The sequence below is a fragment of the Ammospiza caudacuta genome, chromosome Z, assembly GCF_027887145.1.
Source record: "Ammospiza caudacuta isolate bAmmCau1 chromosome Z, bAmmCau1.pri, whole genome shotgun sequence".
NCBI lineage: Eukaryota > Metazoa > Chordata > Aves > Passeriformes > Passerellidae > Ammospiza > Ammospiza caudacuta.
The window spans coordinates 16,077,341-16,097,858 of NC_080632.1; the positions used below are offsets into that span (position 1 = coordinate 16,077,341).

Consider the following 20,518-nt stretch of genomic DNA (forward strand, 5'->3'; position numbering starts at 1 on the left):
GCATGTTAAAAATGGTATTTTCAGTCTATCTTGTGTTGCCTGAGAACCATTTCTATCTTTTAAAATCTGCATTTGTATTATAACCCATAAGTACCTTTCATTTTTGCATTAACACTATAAATACTGTTAGTAATACTAAACTATTTATGTTGACTTATTTGTAGAAAGAAAAATATATTATATGTTTATATATTCTTATAAAGTGAATTAACACTGGAGAGAGGGCTGAGAGGGGGAATAGTGTACAATCACAGCTGATGTGTATTATTGAGCACAAATTCAATGCCTGAAACAAAAAGATAAAGAGAAAAGTGTTTGGTGTTCTTTCAAGCAGTGTCAGATGACGAGTCATAGGATGCTGACACTATGAAGTTGCCAGTATTGGAGTGACTTGCCATGGACTGGGCAGCCTGCTGGCTCAAGTTATTGCAGATCAGCACCAGCTGGTTGCTCTGAGCTTCTGAGAGGGTGCTGCAGCTCTGGTAGACACTGAAGTTGGTCTTGCGGCCAGGGATGTTCCCTTTCTCACACATTGTCTTCACCATCTTGGCGAGCTTGTTTTTCCCCAGGGCTTGGCAGTTGTACCAGTGAAGTGCAGCCAAGTTGACAACGGGTTTGATGGACAGGTAAAAAGGCGCGTCCTCGTAGCGCATGGCCGGAGGGCGCCGCTGGGCGTACTCCTTGTAGTCCTGCACGGGGCAGGTCTGCGGGGAGTGCTGCGTGGCATACACCCGCGAGTCCGTCCCGCCTCTCTTGCTCTTGGCACTCACATCCCCGTTGTCTGGCCCCATCCACTCCAGGTACTCCAACCCAGTCTCTGTTACTCGCAGCCGGATGTCTCCCCACTTGAGGGTGGACCCGTGGAAACCTGTGCAGTGTCCAAATGCCTTAGTGTTGTTCAGCCACACTAGGTTCAGAAGCCCTTCAGGATTGTACCTGCTCAATAAGCCTCTTTTGCGCAGGATAAGCTCATCAGCAAAGGTAAGCTTCATGGATTTGTGTGGCTTGTTTCCTTTGCCTTTACACCTCAGCTCTATCTGCTTTTGCTTTAGAGCTTCCTGGGACCTCTTGAACTCCTTATCCCTTGTAATACTGTATCCATACCTGTGCTCTTTGAGATACCGCTCCAGTCCACACTGATAGTTAGCCAGACTGTTTGGCTCATATTCAGACCCATCCTTTTGTCTGGCATCCACAAAGAAGGATGCAAGATAGGCATCAAGCTCTTTGCAGGGGATGACATAGATCTCACGGGTCTCAGAGGGGTACTTGGAAATGAGGAATTCTCGGAAATTGCGGAGAGCAGTCTGTGTGCTGCGAATGGTCTTCTCATTCTGCTCCCTGCTGAGCTCTGCTGCTCTCTCATCCTGGTCTGGAAGAGGAAGAATGGGACAGAAAAGAGAAAATAGAAGCAGTGAGTTTATGTGATGCGCTTTTCCCTAAAACAAATTTCCTCAAAAAGGAAAGAACTCAAATTCACAAAGAGCACTGGTAGGCATCTTTACATACCTGTCACATGACTGAAAAGCCCAACTTCAGTTTAACAAATGACATACTATATGATACAAAACTAAGTGAGCTCCTCATGACACTGGGGCACAGTTTTGTGCATGGACATTTATGAAAAGCACTGAGATTAAAGGCAATAGGCTTTTTACAACTAGGCAAAGTGGAAGGATTTTCCATGGATCCCAATGTTGTGTGCAAGGCTCAGACTCAGGAATAAGCCCACTTTGAATTGTTTCATTTGTGAAATGAGAGGTTGTACTGGTTACATTTTTTTCCCTAGGAAAAAAAAAAAGAGCTAAAGCATCATATTTATGATGGTAATACTTGTCTTTAATCAGATACATTTTTAAAGAGTGAAATAAATATAGCCAGAATGAACAGTACAAAATAAGGCAGCACATCCAAGAGAAATGGCAGGTAAAATTACTACAGAACAATGTGCAATTTACAAATGTACAAGAATAAAGAAAATATAGTCAATATGTTCACATCAGAAAACATGGAAAAAACCCATGATTACACAGCCTCTCTATGTCATCAAACTGTATCTTGACAGAACAAGTACAATTGTCTTTTCATTTTGCTGAAAAATCAAATTCTAGAAACAATTTTATATTCAACAGGCTATCCTCATAGATTCTTACAATCAACAACATATCAAAACACAATATTCAGATGCTACCACTATGATAGCTGTTACTGACAGCTGATTTTCTGGCTGATCATAAGAGAAGCATAAAAAGGAAAAGCTTTAAAGCTACAGATATTTTTAAGGACAGTTTTCTTGGCATGTGCAAACTGTCGGTTTGAACAAGAATGGAGCTCAAAGCATACAGGTGGGATTCTGAATGTGATAAATCTTAATGGTTTTAGAAAATTAAAAACAAATGCAAAGAAGGAAAAATTCAATTATTTAAATATTTTCTGGAATTGTATGTAGAACACTTTTGTCTCTCTTCCACTTAACAAGCAGAAGAGGGGAAAAACTCCAAGCTCTTTTCTATTTGGTCTCCTTGCAAAACCCATACATTCTGCCATCCTTTTAGCAGTGCCAGAGCAACCTTCACCAAGTGTCTCCCACCCAAGATACACACACAAAGTGATATGAGACCAGGTGAAGTTCCCATTGCCTCTCTGCCAATCAGGTCAAGCTTATGTCAGGCTGTGTAGCACACTCATGACTTTGCACACTGTTTAGACACACAAAGCCATGGATGTGCTACATGCAAGCCGATTAGCAGGGGAGAGGGCAGCAGGGAAAGGAAGGCAGACTCTCCTTCCCTACCCCACCTGCAGGGTTCCATGCGGTGCAGAAACACTGGTGCAGAGCTGGGCAGCTTCTCCTTCCACCAATCTACAGAGTGCCTCTCAGGAAAAGTTCACCCCATCACCTCCATACCACATCTGCAGAGAGAGGCACAGGGAATGACTTGCCCCAGGACCTCCCAGCAGGACAGAAGCAGGACTGAGCTTATAACCCTCATGATCAGGCCCTGTGTCTTCAGAGAGAGGCATCCTGCATCCACACCACTCACCCACTGAGAGGGGTTTCTCAAATACACTGCAAAGCACAGAGAAGTGAGCATCTGCAACTGAGGCCTTTGGGGGCTTCTGCAGGCAGGAGAAAATGCTGCTACAAAGGACTGAGGTTTGCTTGAGCTGTGCTCCAGGGGAGCAAGAAAGGTCACCTGCCTGATTCAGAGACTCATTTTAATACTGATGTCAGTATCAAAGAGCTCTTCAAAGCCTACAGGGAAGCCTCATGCTCTAGGCAGTGTACATAATAGATCCTTTTATTGTGGCTAGATGTAGGCTGAAAAAAAGAGACAGCCCTGTTCAAAGCTCCAAAACAAACATTTATTCTGGTATTTTGTTCACTGCACCCACCACCACTTGTTATAGAACTGCGTAAGTAATGATTGCTTTGACTGACAGCCCACATCCTAAGTTCTATTTCAATATAAACAGCACATATAATGGCTCAATTTTATAAATGTCATCAATCACTTCTTAGAGGATAGCCTGTCACAACACAGCAGTGACACCCAGTCAGTCATTTATGTTACAACATATTTCCTTAATCTGCAAAGGAAATTGCCCTATCTGCAGTGAATAGTTATAAAACCCATGCTGAATTAAAGATTCCCCCAACTTACATTATGAAAACAGTACCCCAGAAACACTGCATTCCTGCACTGGTTTGTTGTGAGCTACTTCACATGGCAGGTGGGAAACATTAAAAAAGAATGGGTCAGGTTATCCTGCAGCCACATCAGGAGAGCTACCTCTATTTTGGTGAATCCAAGCTGAAGTAGTAGTAATGGATTATTCTCCTCCTACAAGACCACTCAAATATTGGTGGGGTATCATGTAACATGGCATGAATGTGGGGAGTTTCCCATGTAACAGTTCCCAGATGTTTGCTTTGTCTCACTTTGCTGATCTTGCTGAATAGAGACCAAAGCTCTTATTAATGTTGTGTGGAGCTGGTAGAAACTACTGGGAACACTGGTGGGGGTCTACACTAATTCCTTGACTGCTGCAATCAGAAGCTTATTTGCTCTTGAACTTGAACTACTCAGTGTATCATCAAGTCTTCAGTATCCATGGGTTCCAAAACTGGGTAAAAGCACTGAAAAAAAAGTCATCAAGTCCTCCTAGAAAACACCTCTATATCAGAACATCCCCAAGCTGTAAGCTGATGTGGGATAGAAGAACAGGGAGGTGTTATATATGCTTCCACCTTTCTTACAGTCTTCTGTATGTCTCCATTGTAAGGCTCGAGGAATACAAATACTCTTGTGGTACAGTCTTATTTCTCTCAGCTTGTTGGTCAGAACCAATCAACCAAAAATTACTGTCATCATTGATCTATGAAGCCAAGCTACCCTTACTGTCTTTTTCTTGTCATAACGCAGTCTTTGGAACTGGTAGTACTGTTACCCCTGTTTTACAGATCACAAGCAGAAGCATAAAAAGTAGTGGAGATACACTATTTTTCAGATGCATCACTGCACAAGGGACCTGGTTATGGGTCTTGTGTTTCTTATCATATCCCACACCACAGTTTCATTTCCAAGAAAACCAGAGTGTGGCAGAAAAAGACAGTAAAACCCACCTTACTGGGGGGTCCAGGGAAAACTCCCAACTATGAGCTTGAAAAGGTGATGAGTACTTAAGATGTTCTAGTTCAAATGAAGTGAAAGAGATAAAGTGACCAGGCAGAGATTAAACAGAAAAACTAGTGGGAGCAGATGTCCCAGGCTAGCCCATGACCATCGGATGATCTCTCCCACAGAGGAACAGCTGTTTTCTGATCTTTTCATAATCTGATTTTAACACAGCCAAGACCTAATATTATCAACAGAGTTATCAAACTCAGGCTTGTTTTAATTTCAGCTCACACACATACACACACTTGGACTCCTTGGAAAGGATGTAACCTCTGTAATTACATATGGCAGGAGGAAAGGCACTTGCTTTCATGACAGACAGATACAGATTGTTAATGTTCAGAGAGCATTCGCACATCAGTGGGAGTCACAAACCTGAGTTATTATTGCAAAAAGTCTTAAACTCTGCATATGTTAAGCAGTGAGATCTCACAGATGTACATTAAAAGTAAGGTGGGTTTTCTTGATGGTAATCACATCACCAGCTGAGTCTTCTCTGCCAAATTTTTGTCCTTCCTAGGAAAATGCCTCTGCAGCAGGCCTGCTTCCACCAATATGCTTTCATTCCAGTGAAAAAGCATAGTTAACCACACACAAGGCACCACATATCTCTATTCTGGAGCGAAGTGCCCTCTCTCCACTCCCCAGCTCCTTGCAGGTTGGCTCTTGCCCCTCTTTTTTGCAGTTTTGCAGTTACTGAAAAATAGTGATATCCAGCCTTTGGGCCGTGGCAATACACAGCCCATTAAAACAGCTAAGTAAACCACAGCCTACTCCTACCATTTTCTCCAGTCCCCTCCTGTTTCAAGAAGGAATCTATAGGCAAACAACACTCTCAAATCTACAGTCTCAGTGAGCAGAGGTCACGCTGTTGTGCGAGGCAGTTATGGTCAAGTCACATGGGGAACAGCTGCATGAGCCTCTGACAAATGTGTCCCCTGGAAGCCATGCTACTGCTGCCCTGTCAGAACCAGCTGAATGCCACTGTCATACCACAGCATCCCAGAATATTAGTACTTGTTCTGCATGCCAAACTTAGAAAGCTGACAGCTGGTTTTCACCATATCACAAGAATAAACCAGTGAATACCATTCTCATGTCTTGCTGCCAAAAATGGGGGTGAGGGTAAGAGCAGAAGGTGTCCATAGCAGAAGTGCCTCTAAACACTTGCAGAAACATCCTGAGATTAAGTAGAAGAAACTGCTTCTGTATTTTTTCTTGAATGTCTGCCCTACCCCTCTGATGTTGTTACTAAATTCTGTTTAACAGTTAAAGTTTCCCTGTTCGCACTATATTAAGTTTAACTCTATTTTAACATTTAAAATGTTAAACTCTATTTTAACATTTTCAGAAAAGGCTTTCATTGGCATGTAAAGTCTGTCATATTAGAGAATTAATTAGTATCCACTTATGAAAGACACTACGTTTTTGGCCAAAAAAATTATACTTCTCTTCAGTTAACCTGCTCCAATGAAACTATATGCAAAATGCTTTATGATTCTAAAATTATAAAGCTTTAGATTATATCAAAGGAAAAAGGACATGGACTGCAAACAAATGAGTATGTAAATATTTATTCATAGGTATTTCCATGAAGTAAAGTCACCAAATAGGCTTTAGTCACCTGTACGTTTTTTGCAAAGTATAGAATGGCCTGATAATGAATGCTCACTCAGACACTAGAGCTGATTTCCAGTTTGTGCTCTCTTTCACTACTTTCTCACAAGAGCTTCAAAAGATTTGAGACGCAGTTTGACTGCTGGTAAAGCCAACAACAAAATACAGATCGATATTAAGGGGACTTCTCCACAATCCTTAGATGTCAGAAAACCTGTGGCTATGACAAGGGATTAAGAAGTTATGTTCTCTTACGACTGACTGTCTCACCAGTATTTTTGGGTTTTTTGCAGTGGATAGAGCAATTGCTAACGAACAGTGCAAAACAGCAGCACTGTTGGAACCCAAATTTTTACAAGGCTACCTTCCTTCTCTACCTGATGCATGTGGCATCCGAGCCATTCGAGCACAAAGGTTCTAAAAATGCATTTTCTAAATAAAAAGTGTTCCTATTGGTTCACTTATTCTATTCAGCTATGTTCCTATCACTTCACTTCATCTGTCTGGTTTTGTTTTCCTCATGGTAGTGGAAAAGAGAAGTGCTGCATTCTAGTTTTACCTGGCATTTCCCTTCTTCCACTGACCAATTTCCATACAGTTTCCTATCTCCTTTTGAAGCTGTTCTGAGATGCACCGGCACGAACTGCTGCCATGCAAAGTGGGATGTATTTCCCGTGCATCCTGGGATATTTACCCATATTCAACCTCCATTTGACAGGAAGAAGTATACCAACTCCAGCTCTCCCAGGCTTGCCCAACACTGCAACAATGCAGAGCAGGATGATTCAGCTTGGATGCAACATGGAGAACAGCAGAAACAGAAAATATTTTGAGAAACCCATATATCTGGTACATAGGTGATGTACAGGCAAAATATACTCATCTGGCAGCTGGAGTAGAATCTGCTATTTTATCTGGCTCATTCCAAGTCAGTCACCTGGCCTGTAACTAACCCTGCAACCATCTCCAGGTCTACATGCCACGCCTCATCCCACTCTTATTTCCATAGCTACTATCTTTACAGGAGGTGTATAAAAAGAAATTATTTGGACCTTTATATAATTGACATTTAGAGACTCCTTCATAGAGGTGGAGGATATAAAAGTCACACTTAGAATCTTCAATACTACAAACCCAAAACCATTAGAGAACTTTTTTAAAAATGTGAAACTCCATTCCTTTCAAAATAACTGACAAAACTTCCTTCAACAATATTCAGCTCTAAGATCTAAATTCTGCTCTTTCAGAGCTCAGGTTTAACAAATCAGGTTGTTTGGTGAAATTGTAATGCTGATGGAGTAGGTAAGTGGGAAAACATTACCTATAATGTGAAGCTACTGTCAGCTGTATATTGAGCATGTATCTTTGTATTCAGCCATATAATATTCTAATAATTCCCAATAGTTAATGGCTAATGCCATTAGAAAACTCCAGATACTGGTTTCAGCTTAAAAATAAAGAGATACTTTTTGATAATTATTTTCTTCAGATTAAATATTTAACTCTGGAAAACAGATTTTTTTTTTTTTTTTTTTTTTTTTTTTTTTTTTTTTTACCCAGGACGTCTTAGCAACAGAAAGAAAAGTTGCCTATTCAAAGTACGTTGGTTACTTAATGCTTTGTGGCAGAAGCAATTAAAGGAATGATGGTAATGCTCTACACTACCCTGAGAACTGGAAGCTGGGTAATGCACACAGAAGAGGACCTGGCTCAGCATGACTCTGGAAAGTGTTGCATACATACACTCTGCAGAGTATCAGTTTTTCTCCCAAGTAAGTTTCCAATTCCATAAAGCATATTATAAGTGTGTTCTGGATTGGTGTCCCTATGCTTAAGTACCTGCTTATGTAGACATCAATTGGACTAAGTCATTATCTGTATAGAAGGTGGAACTGAATAATATTTATATGTATACAGTGACTTGATTCAAACGCTGAAAAGAGGAAAGAAAAGAAGAAAAAAACAAAAATGAGGAGAGTAAAACTGTAAAGATTTTCACACTTCCTTTATTAAATTAAGTTTATAGTTTGAAAATTATACTGTTCTCATTGCAAAAGATCCACTTCTGGCATAACAAAACCAAGAGTCTATATTTTTGTTAAGTCTTCCATCTTTCCGTGCACCTACAGAAAAAGCCAGATTTATAGATGTGCAAGCAGATCTCAGAAGCAGTGATTGCTTAGCCAGAAATTTAACTACTGGGCTGGTTTGCACAAAATCACAGGTATAAATTTATATAGCATTTTGGAATATTTGGCACACTGGAATTTTGTGCCTCTCTGCAGTTGAGAGCCCTGTGGAAGAAGAATGAGAAACAGGGCCATTTCAGTTCAGTTTTCTCTGAGAAGAATTTTAATGTAAAACATGCAAAACATGCCACCTCATTTCACCAGAGGCTTAGCATGTTCTCAGCTACAATGTAGTGCCAGTTTTAATGTCATCACATTTAAGAAAAACCTTTAATAAGTATAGCTGAGAAAGCAATGCAAGAAGTCTGGAACAAATAAGGCAGGGCTATGAAATTTGCCTGCTTTTGGTTCACTCTAGACAGCAACTGAGAAGCAGAACTGGGAAATATGAGAGAAACAAAGATGAGGGGGAGAGAAGAGAGAGTAAGAACAAAGAAGATGGAAAAAAACATAACACGAAAGAGAGAGATTAAAACCAGATGAGAATCCTCATCATCTGAAATCTAATTTATATCCATGTTTCAAAATGAGTCAGTCTAACTGGGGCAGCAAACAGAGAAACAAAGAAAAGGAGAATGTAATAAATATTTTATTACATTAATCATAATAAGCTGCACTTTAAGTCTTGGCCAAGGCATATTCTTAAATCAAGCTGAGAATGTGAGCAGTTTCAGACTTAAGAGCATGAGGCCCACATGACTGTAATTAACATAATAAATCATACTGTGAAACTCTCTACACAGGCTGACAGCACTTGGTTGATATATTGCTTATTAAAGACTGCAGACATTTTTCCTCTATTTTATTAAAGTGCCATTGGTAGTGAATAAAAAAAGTACCCCTTCCTATTCTGCCTGAACTATCTACTAGTTCAGCCAGAGGAAGAGGAAATGTGTTGGCAGGCCATGGCATTTACTTCTGGTAATAGAGATTGCAGCACATGGACTCCAAAGAACTGCATTTCAATATTTTTTCTCTTACCATTTTTGACTTAGTAAAGTACTCCACCTTCCTTGTTAGAGATCTTGATGTATGATTTCTGAAATTCTCTGTTGGTGATTTTACCCAGGCAGACTAATTTGTTTTTACCTTTCCCTGTATATTGTCCAGTAGGAGTGAAGTAAGCTACAAAGGACATAAATTCAATGAAGAGCTCATGATTTACAAATCTGCATAAAGAATTTCCGTGCACACTTTGAATAGACATATTTCTTTTGTCTTCACTGGCTCAGAAAGTAGTATTTGAGGAGCAGCTCTTTACATAGTTCTCCAGAGACAATGAAGTCTAACACTTCAAGTGAAACAGCTTCTAAGGTATATTTTTAGCCTGCTTTTCTGTTTTGTGCTGAATTCTCTCCTCCTCACACTCTAGAAAAAATGACAACTGAGCTTTAATTTAACCTTTACAAACACAACTCTCATCACATTAAAGGGATGGAAGTTTAAAATGCAAAGGTCCTATAAGACTGGGGAAGACTCTGCTAGGCAGAGGGCAGAGACATGAATACATCCCAGCTTTTGGAAGGAGGACAGCCCTCAAGCATTAGATACTGTGATAGGCAGCTGCTCACACACACTGGCTGACCAAAGATCTCTTTATTCCAGACTAGCCATGGCATGCCCATGCATTTGCAAAGACAAAGGCTCCCAGGAGGTGCAGGAGCAGCTGGAAATTTTGCACAGTGAGGAGACAAACCTGCAAGAGAAGCGCATTCATCAATAGCTGGACTGTTGTCCATGACACAATTCATTTCTTTCTGTCCTTGGATACATGTTTAAACCTAATTTATCATAGTTTGACTGAGTAAATATTTAGTCACATTTTGCAGCTCTACTTGAGTAAAGTCTCCTTAAGTAAAATGAGGTGTTTCAGATGTTTTCTAGCTGTGTACACATTCAGGAGAATATACACAAATTACATACCTCTCTGCTGCTCAGAATATTGTTATTATTTCTCTTCTGTATTTACACTGCCAAAATTTTCCTGTCAGGATTGTTATTTCCATAAAAATAATTTGTTCTTCTATACAGGATATGAACAATCAGTTCCCTTGCTACTGAATGAGTTCATACCAAAACTGACTCGAACCAATTATTATAAGAGGTGACATGGGACATAGTTTAATGGATGTAATTGGGGATGTGTTATACACATACATGGATATTTTAATAGACACCAGCACAATAAACAGTCTGATGTATTTAACAATTCTGTAAGTGAATGGTAATGGGACAAGTTATTGTCAAACTGTAAGTTTTTCCTCTTTCTGAGGACTATCTTAAGGGGCGGGGGGAAGGGAAACAGAGGCATAAAGCCAATTCTTTATATAGAGAGGAAAAATAAAATGGCTAGGAATAGTGTTTCTGTCTGTTATTTTGTTTCCTTAGATTTATAGTCATAAGAGAAATGAAGTCCCAAAAAAAATGCAACACTCCATCAAAGGACAGAAAGAAACTCCATAATGTGGCATGTCAACATGACTGAAGGTCAGAGCCCATAGCAATCAGGAGAGGCCTCCAAGTTGTGGACAAAATGAAATTGCTTCCATACAAAAATATCAACGCTGCTCTTCCTCATTCATACTGCTTGACCAGTCACTGTCAGAAAGCAGAGATGAGGAACATACCCAGTGAAAAGAGAAATGAGTGTAAACATAAAATCAAAACAAGCTGTTCAAGGATCAGAGATTAACATTCTTATTTTTCACAGGCTTGATCTTTGGGTACAGGTTTCCTGATTGAAGTAATACAGCACATTCAGCTGTTGCACTGAGGTGATGTGACCTGGAGTAGAATAGTTCAGAATACATTTTTTCCTTCTCTGAGCAAAACAGAAAATTGGCCTTTTTCTTTCATTTTTCCTTCCCAAGTACACAGTAGAAAGCAACTGATTAAATATTATCAATCCATTGTTGTATGGTTTCAAGTATGAAGACTTTCATCATGAAGACCTATGAAGTTAATGAAAAGCTATAACAGCGCACAGTGTCATTGCGATAGTCACCCTCGGTTCAATCAGCAGGAACACATGCAGAATTTCCCTTTGTGTATGTGCATTTACTGTTCAATTAGAGTTAAAGGGATTAACAGGTACGTATTAGAAGTTAGATGCAGCCAATGCACTTAATGATCAACGTATAACTAAGCAAAGTTTTACTCAGACTCAGCAGGGTTCTCAGCAGCACTTTTCAAAAGACACGCATACAGCCCCACCGCCACTCCCACCATGGGCAGGACTTAGTGGGAACCATGACCTGGGAATTGCCGTATCTAACACAACATTTGTGTCATAAGCAGCATTCTTCCATTTTTAAAGGGCAGCAGACAAAAGTACACTTATTTGGGACATGAAAATGCAGTTCTGCCACACCGTTCCACTGAGGCCACCAGCCACATTCAAGCTGTTAAAAACAACCAGTGCTGAGAGCAGCTTTCCTGTGACCATTCTGTGGAGTGTCCCAGCAAGAACAAGTCATCAGGTAAAGGAGCCGTTCCACTTTCTCTCCCTAGAGGCTTTGATTTAATAGTCTGTTTCAACACTTCCTGGAATGGGCATATGCTTCATTTAAGCATACTTTATCAAAGAAAGATAGATTTCATGTTTCACTGTTTCCAGGATCTGAATTTTTTAGCAAGTACTGCTCTGTGCTGTGCCAGCCACAATAAAATACCTAAAATATATTCATGCTTCTGTTTTCTTTTCTGGAAAAATTCAAACAAGGATTTCTGTATTCCAAATTTTTCTCTTGCTCAGAGAGATAGAAAATACACTCAGATATTTTTACTGATCTGTTTCATGTTCAAGCAGATTCTAGGTTCACTGCAAGCACAAAAATAGAGATGACATGACAGAAGACTCACTAAGAGGGATACAATTTAGGTATGAAGAAAATGAGTAGTCACTGCATGCTGGCTTCACAGAACAGCTTATGCAAAAATGCCATATTCCCATCACTGAGACAGGTGAAAACAGCTCTCCCCAAAGTCTACTAATGTTAAAACCTTAGATCTTGAATACAAATGTGAAGTAGTCCTTCTGTAGGTATAGAATCATTGAATCATGGAATCGTTAAGGTTGGAAAAGACCTTTAAGATATCAAGACCAACCACCCAGCTAGTACAATCACCATGTTCACCACTAAACCATGTCCTCAAGCACCATATCCACACTGTTTTTGAATAGTTTCACAGGGATGATGACTCTACCACTTCCCTAGGTAGCCTGTTCCAATGCTTTACAGCCCCTTAGATGATGAAATTTTCTCTAATAGTCAACTATAACCTCCCCTTGTGCAGCTTGAGGCCATTTCCTTTCATCCTGTCATTTGCCTGGGAGAAGAGATCACCACCTACCTGGCTGCCCAGGCTAAACAACCCCAGTTCCTTCAGCTGCTCCTCATCAGACTTGTGTTCCAGATCCTTTCCCAGATTTGTTGCCCTTCTCTGGACATGTTCCAGCACCTCAATGTCATTCTTGGAGTGCAGAGCCCAAAACTGACTACAGGATTTGAGGTGTGGTCTCACCACTACTCAAAACAGGATAATGATCACTTTCTCAGCCCTGTTTAGCCAGCCTCACACAAAGCAGAAAATCACTCTCAGAAAGTGTCCTGATCTAAACCATAAAGACCTGTGTTCCCCTTTTCTGCCAGCATCCCATCTGAAGTGCAAAAGTAAAGTGACTGTCTGAAGCCTTTCCAGGGCCAGCATCTCTCTTGGCTCCTGTGTTGCATCTCCTCTGCAGATCCAAATCTGACCCTTGTTTCTTTTTTCCTAAAGACTCACAAATTATAAGCTGAAAATAGCTCCAAAATGAAACAATTGCAAAGACCACACAAAGGAACTGATCTCTGATCAAAAGTACCATGTTAAATAATCTATTTCCTAAAATTAAAGTGATGTTTAGTACAGATGTGTCCAATTTTTTTTATTCTTTCCTGTATGTTCCCGGACAGATGGAAGCAGCAGAGGCATTATTTTCTTCTTTTATACAACAGTATCATAAAACAGAGCACTTCACACAAAATGTTGCCTATTTAAGACACCCTAGAGAAAGGGAGAACATAGTGTCTCAATTATGTTGGTTTGCAAAAGTGATTGTTTTCTACTCTTCATTGTGCATTCTGTTTTTTGCTGTTCTGAGTTTCATGTTAGGGTATTGGGGGACAGGGTATATTCCTAGGTTTAAAATCAATTGTGATGCTCCAGAACACAACCATTCATTGAAATGGGCAGTTTGTCTTCTGATATCACACACCATCTTCCTTAATACTATTCATGTTATGGTACTTGGAATGAAAAATATATATTTAAATGAAGAGTCAATAATTTTCAGTGATGCGATTCCTCAATGCAGAACTCCAGTGAATATTCTCAACTGTTTATCAGCTGAACTTGGCATGTTTTACAAAACTAATCCTTAAAAACTGCTGGGGCCTGGCTGCAATAGTCCTTTCCCTCCTAGCTGCAGGCAAATAACTTTCACAGATTGTATGGAAACAATCATTCTTTCACCTTCCTCCATTACACAAGATTAGCAGGCCTGTGCACCTTTTATTGAAGGAATTCAACAGAAAGCCCATCATCCCCAAACACCTCTCACACCAATCTACTTTCAGTATGAATACTCATGAATGGTTTCCTCAAAGAAGTATATATATCTGTATCTATATCTCCAGTAAGACTGCTACCAGGAGATGTCTCTTTGTGCTGCAGGTAGTTCCACTCAGAGGAGGTCTGTGGTGAAAAGAGACAAGCCCTTAACATCAAGGAAAGCAGCATCGTAATTTTTTGCATGTTTAGGTTTGTGATAAATACTTAGTATTTAGGACAACTTCTACATGACAAAGCCAATTGCTGATTATACAAAAAGGCTGACATGAGCTTTCTGTGTCTGAAAGGAATCTTCACTAAAGAAAATAAATGGGAAGTCCTGAAAGGTAATTGATACATTCCTTAAGCACAGTGAAAATCTAAAGATATTGTAATAATTGACGAATTTTCATTTCTGTGTTCTTCTGCAAACAGAACAGCTGTAGAAACAGCTGCACAAACAACTCTTGTATTACAGTTGTTAGTACTACAGGTTCATTTCTTTTTTAAAAGTACGCTTGTCATGCTGTGCACCCAGATGATAAAAGCAATTACACAACTACTCTGCCAAGGCTAAACTGTCCTCTTTATGCTACTGTCCTGCTTTTAAACAGAACTCGCTTGTAATATTATAATGGTAAGTAATCATTGCCTAGACTTCTAGAATAAAGATGTCTAGCTAGACTTCTAGAATACAGCCCCCAAAACATTAGATTATAATGTAACAGCATTTAGATGAAGATAATTGAAGGCAGGAGAGGGCTTGCAAATCACTGCTGCAAGATCAGGTGATTAATCATGTCAATAGCTTTTTTCTGATACTTACAACTATAATGATGTAATTTGTAATTTTAGTCTTTTAAATAAGCCAGGCCCTAGCAACTAAAAAAAAAAAAAGCTATATTTTTTGTAATTATGTATCTCAGCACTTACTATTTCTAGTCCATCGACTAGAGCAGCAATAGATATCCATTATGGGACCTAAAGAGTCACCAGTGGACTCTGATCTCTTCAGTACAACACAAAGAGAAGAGACAGTCTCACCCCTACATATATTTAAGTGGTCACTTGACCACATTCAGCAGAACACGTCCCTGCAGATAGGCTTCAAGCAGTCACTTCAGCCAAAACTCATCAACTATGTAAACCACAAGTACAGAGATCAGCAGTTATTTAATGTTCTTGGAAGAACACAATTTAAATAAGAGTTTTATAAATTTCTTTTGATGTGATTATTTTTCTTGTGCTACTTGGCACGGTTCCACTGGGCTTGAAATAATTACAACAAGGATTAATTCTGCCTTTCTGTATGCTTTATATACACCCCTAAAAAGGTGTTATTTTTTCTTGTTTGCACTTCTTTGGAATGTGCGAGGCTGACACTTTTTTTTTAATAATAAACAGTGATTTAGAAGTTAGAGCTAAATCTAGTCAAAACTGTCAGTTCATAAGGTGTGAAGAGACTCCTTTCACCTCGAAGTTTTGTAACATTTTGATGCTCATCCAACAGCTCCTAATCCACAAATCTTATATGAGAATCTTGGTTCTCATTTAATTTAAACTCACACCATTGCAGACATTGCAGACAGAAAGAAGAGGGGAAAGGGAGATATCCTACTTCTTCTGATTAGAGAGAAATACTTAAAATATTCCACTAAGCGCTCTACATCAATACCCAACAAGTCCCAGATGCACTCCATTTTATAATGGTCATGTTCAGACAGGGACTTTTATGAACGCCTGTAACCTACAGGGATATCCACACTGTTACAGCAAATGAAAGAATTGAGAGGATCTCAGAGCAGAGACATGAGAGCCAGGAAGGCTCTGCCCTCAGCACAGACCAGCAATCCATCACAGCTCACATTCAAACACAGGTACTTTTGATAACCAGAATGCCAGGACAGTGAGCAGCACTATGAGAGGAGAGGTGCTTGTGGACACTCTTTCCCTTCCACACTCTGAAAATGCCTGTACACATAAAACAAGCAGTCAGGCGATTCAGTGATGGATCCACATGAAGGCAATGTGATGATACACACAGAATGTAATCTGCTATGTCTCTGACAGAAGCAACAACCCCAGTCAATACTTCAAATGATTTTTTATTTTGCTCTGCTTACTACTCTGTATTTAGCATCGTTTGTACATAGTTTGTTGGATATCTTTTTTTTTATCATGAGACTCTTTGCCCCTGTATTTGTAGTGATGCACTAATGTTGAATCAGACATGTCCTGCTGCACTGTCTTGTTAATACAAAACATATCTTCAGCCTCAGTCTTCAAGTGGAAATTCAGTATTCTTGACAAATTCTTCGGCAATTCTGTTTACAAAGTAAATCCTACATCTCTCAGAATCAAAACTTGTGTTCATTCAAAATAAGCCCTGTCCTTCTCTGAGCCACAATCTCCTTCCATAGCCCTCTGCAATAACACTAAATCATTCCCATTCCTCATTTTAGACATCCAAATGTCACTAATTGACTTTCACCATCTATGGGATTACTATCCGCTGTGTCCGGTATAAAAGCAAGGATGTGTCACTTAAGTAAAGCTCAAGTTGTATTTCTTGCTGGTTGGGTTGCAGTCTTTTTGGATAACTTAAATAAGGCCTTAGTCCTGTAGATCTTAGACCATACACCACCAGTTCTAATGGGACCAGAAGCAAGGCTTCAGATATTGGAGACAACAAGGCAGAATTTAAATTCCCGGCTCTCTTTCAACTTTGTTTAGTTAAGTAGGCACTGAGTCTATAAACTAATAAAAGCTCTAGACTTTTTGACCTTTTTAGACTTTTTTTTTTTAATTATTTTTTTTTACACCAGAATGTAAAAGACTCACATCTGTCTGTTTAGGACAGAAAATTTTAACACAGGATAGATAAACATCCTCTTGTAGTTCAGTATTGCTCAAATTTTGTAAATCATGCACCGCTTTCAGTATATCACTCTTCATTAGCAGACAATGTAACAAAATCACTGTCAATGAGCACCTAGTCTTTAATCAAACTCCTACATTTTATCTGCAAGAATATGCTGTGCATCTGTAATAAATTTAATTTCCAACATTGCCCATCTTTTTGCAACTTGAACATTTAATAATGCCAGCTCTTCTTTCCCGAAGGAGAAGGCTCTATGGAAATGTGGGACTTTGCTCACGTATCAAGTTTTAGTCATTTGTCAATCAGTTTATCTTCATTAAAATGCCACTACCTCTGAGTAAAATAACAGCATGTGACACCAACACTGGACCAGTCTGAGGAGAGGAATTGTGTAATGCTTTTTTGGAACAGCACAAGAAATTTAACCACTGAGAACATAACTTAATAAACTGGAATTTGGACAGCACTCTGAAAACCCATCACTGTCTATGCAAAAAGTAAAGCACTTGGAGGTTCTGAGGGTTGATTTAGGCAGTGGGAGTAATCCACGTGCAATCCCACTTTGCCCTCAAAGTGAGACACTAGACATGGACCAATCCTGTTTTTGAAATTATATAAATGCAGAAGTGTTGTCCTGCCTCCATTCTTGTAAGGTTTAACTCTAAACAGTAACAACTGCTGACCTTGTTTAGCTTCTGAGGATCTGGCAAAAACAGTTGAAAGCAGCTTGGATTTTTTAATGGATCTGTTGAAATATCTCTCCCAGATAACACACACTTAACATGAAAAATTCTGCTCAGGTTTGTCTTCCGTTGTCCCAAATTGCAAGTTTGAGACTTGAGCAAGTTGCAGAGGCAGGCAGGTAGAAACCAGGTATACATATAGCAGTGATAGGTTACAAACCGAGGAAGGCAAAATAAGTACATTTAACACACAATCTGGGTTGAGTGGCATCAGGAATCCTGCCTTTCTCAAATTTAGCAGTGCAGAGTTGGTTCTAAATCAGATGGAGTTTTGCAAAGGAATTTCCATAAAGGATGTTACATGACAGGACTACTGCAAAGCAACATCTCAGAGATGCAGTCATGCAAGAAATGGGTCCTAAAGAAGAATTTGCTTTGCTTTAAGACAATTATCATATCATTAGAAATATAAAATTTCTAATGTTTAGTAGGGTTTTACTTAGTAAAACTGTGTATTTAACTTTGTCTGCTGTTTGACCCGGCAAGAAGATCTGCAGGCTCTTACCAGTTGCAAGATTTAGTAGTTTTCAATCAGATTTCAGGATGTTCAAGCTAAAGTCATGGGTTTTAGCTCTTGCAGTACCTGCCACAGGGACTGCATATAGGCAGTTTTTAGCCCGTTCACTGTTTGTCTGTACTCTGTTTGACCAGGCAGTCCAAGGGCGCAGATGGAGAACTTGCTCTTGCCTTGTCTCCTCCTGGCATGGCACCACTAAAGAAGAAACTGGAAGAGTGAGAACTGTCTGTGCTCAGGCCCAGAGGAAGCTGACAAGTCTGCTCAAGAAACAGACTGAAGACCTGTAGCCAACAGATATTCTCCACATGGGATAATCACTCAGCAGAAGTCAGCTGTTTTAACATGCTCTTTATCCAATAATGTTGATCTGTTTATGCCAATTCTATGTGCTTTGGCAGGAGATGAGAAAAATTATGGACACAGTGTATGGGAATGTTCACTGGGAAAATGGAAAAAACCCATTTCATTATGGATTAAAGTTTTATCAGTTTCATGGTTAAGGTTGTACTGATACTTCTTGTGTCCACAGACTGATCTGACTTATAGATAACTACTTATAGAAGCAAAAACCTCTTTCCTGGTACTGATAACCTGTCTCCTTTGCCTGTCCAGGTCCAACAGTACCCATGTGACAAGGTGAAGGAAACACGAAACTCTCCAACTCTAGGGCTACACTGGCTGAGACCCCTTTTTTTTGATTCATCAAGGGGGCATGTCATGTCATCCCTGACCCATGCACACAGCAAGGTCACTGCATGCTCTCTCCCATGACACAACTGTACCCATAATGGACCTTGCAAACCCAGTTCATGTCCTCCCTGACCCATGCACACAGCAAGGTCACTGCATGCTCTCTCCCATGACATAACTGTACCCATAATGGACCTTGCAAACCATTTTGCCTGTGGCTGCAGTACACTTTTTCAGGTGCTGGTGCTTAGTTGGTGCTTAGTTTCTGAATCCCCTCCAGGTGTATGTGGCTTCCATACCTAATGACTTATGTGCCAGCAGGACCCTGATGCAATGCAACATACACACCCCCGCGCTGTACCCTCACTGAGCCAGGCCTGGGAGACCCCCCAAAATGCCTCTACCACCCTTCTACTCCCACCCAGTGTCCTACCTGGCATCAGCTGCACTGCTGCCTCAGGGGTGACAGTGGGCGCTGCCTGGGGCTGCTGCTGGCTGGAGCTGACCTCAGGGTCGGCGCTCACCGAGGGCGAGCCGGCCAGCTCACCACCCGGGGCCAGCTGTGGGGTGGACGGCAGGGTCTCCTCAGCAGCCGCCGGTGGCTCCTCCTGACCAGGCAGCTGTAGGGCTGAGAGGGGGATGCTGATGGGTTTCCCAGCGGTGGTGATGGCATTAGAGCTGCTGGCTGGCACCTGCAAGGCAGCCACAGGGCCACCGCCTGCCCCCCATGCCGGGGAGGCGAGAGGTCCCCGGGGTGGCCGCTGTGCGGCCATGCGGGGCGGGCCAGGCGGGGAGGCACAAGGGCGCGGCAGGTCGGGCTCGGGGCCTGCGGCTGGCTGGGGCACGGTTCTGGTGGGTGCCAGGCAGGAGGGCCCTGCCGGGGGCTGCAGCTTGGGCTTGGACATCTGCATCAGGGCCAGGGCCGGCCCATCGGTGCCGGCCGTCAGCTCCGCGTTGGCCACTATATAGTAGTCCTCAGGGAGCTCCTGCTTGATCTTCTTGAGGAGCACGTCACCGCTGCCCTCGTCGGCAGCCTGGGGCTGGGGCTGGGCCGCGGCTGCCGGCCGCTTGCGGGGGCCGGTGGGAGCACGGTGCGGGTGTGGCTCAAAGTCACTGTCCTCATCGGTGACAGAGGACTCACAGACCATGTCAAAGAGGGTGGCCTCATCCTCGTACTCCTCCACAGGCTCGCCCAGGTCTGACGGCTCACTGCAGTAGGAGAAGTCACAGGAGTCACGAGTGCGGGTGCAATCCAGCTTGGCTTTCCCTGGCCGGCCTGGGTAGCGCTCCAGGGGGCTGGCCTGAGCCTCTGATGGCACCCCCAGCATGCTGGGGCTGTCCGAGTTGAAGCTGCGGCTGTCCTGGAAGCAGACGCGCTCCTGGGAACCAGCCCGGCAAGTGGCAGCCAGGGGCCAGTGGTAGGCATGGCCAGCACTACAGCCCCACATGGCTGTCAGGTTGCCATTGGCCCCCTCGGAAAGCAGGTGCTTGAGGTTGGGGATGAGGCTGCAGATGGTCCCATGGCTGTGGGCCCAGCTCACCAGCTTGGAGAGGTTTTCAGAGGAGGTGTGAAGGCAGTCCTCCATGGTACAGGATCAACAGCGCCT

At 41.5% G+C, this 20,518-nt stretch overlaps 1 protein-coding gene across 1 annotated transcript; it reads right to left on the minus strand.

Annotated features, from left to right (window-relative positions):
• Nucleotides 1-326: 326 nt before the first annotated feature.
• On the minus strand, nucleotides 327-20,497 carry KIAA1958 (KIAA1958 ortholog). Its single transcript, XM_058824150.1, has 2 exons — nucleotides 19,345-20,497; nucleotides 327-1,372 (listed from the first exon to the last, which is right to left on the minus strand). The coding sequence occupies exons 1-2, from the start codon at nucleotides 20,495-20,497 to the stop codon at nucleotides 327-329; spliced, it is 2,199 nt and encodes a 732-aa protein (XP_058680133.1).
• Nucleotides 20,498-20,518: the final 21 nt, after the last annotated feature.

What these genes read in the sequence shown, in the direction of transcription:
- KIAA1958 (XM_058824150.1), bottom strand. Translation starts at nt 20,497, where the DNA reads ATGGAGGACTGCCTTCACACCTCCTCTGAAAACCTCTCCAAGCTGGTG. An exon ending in AGCAGTGCAGCTGATGCCAG is followed by an intron (nt 1,373 to 19,344) that starts GTAGGACACTGG and finishes TTCCTCTTCCAG; the next exon opens with ACCAGGATGAGAGAGCAGCA.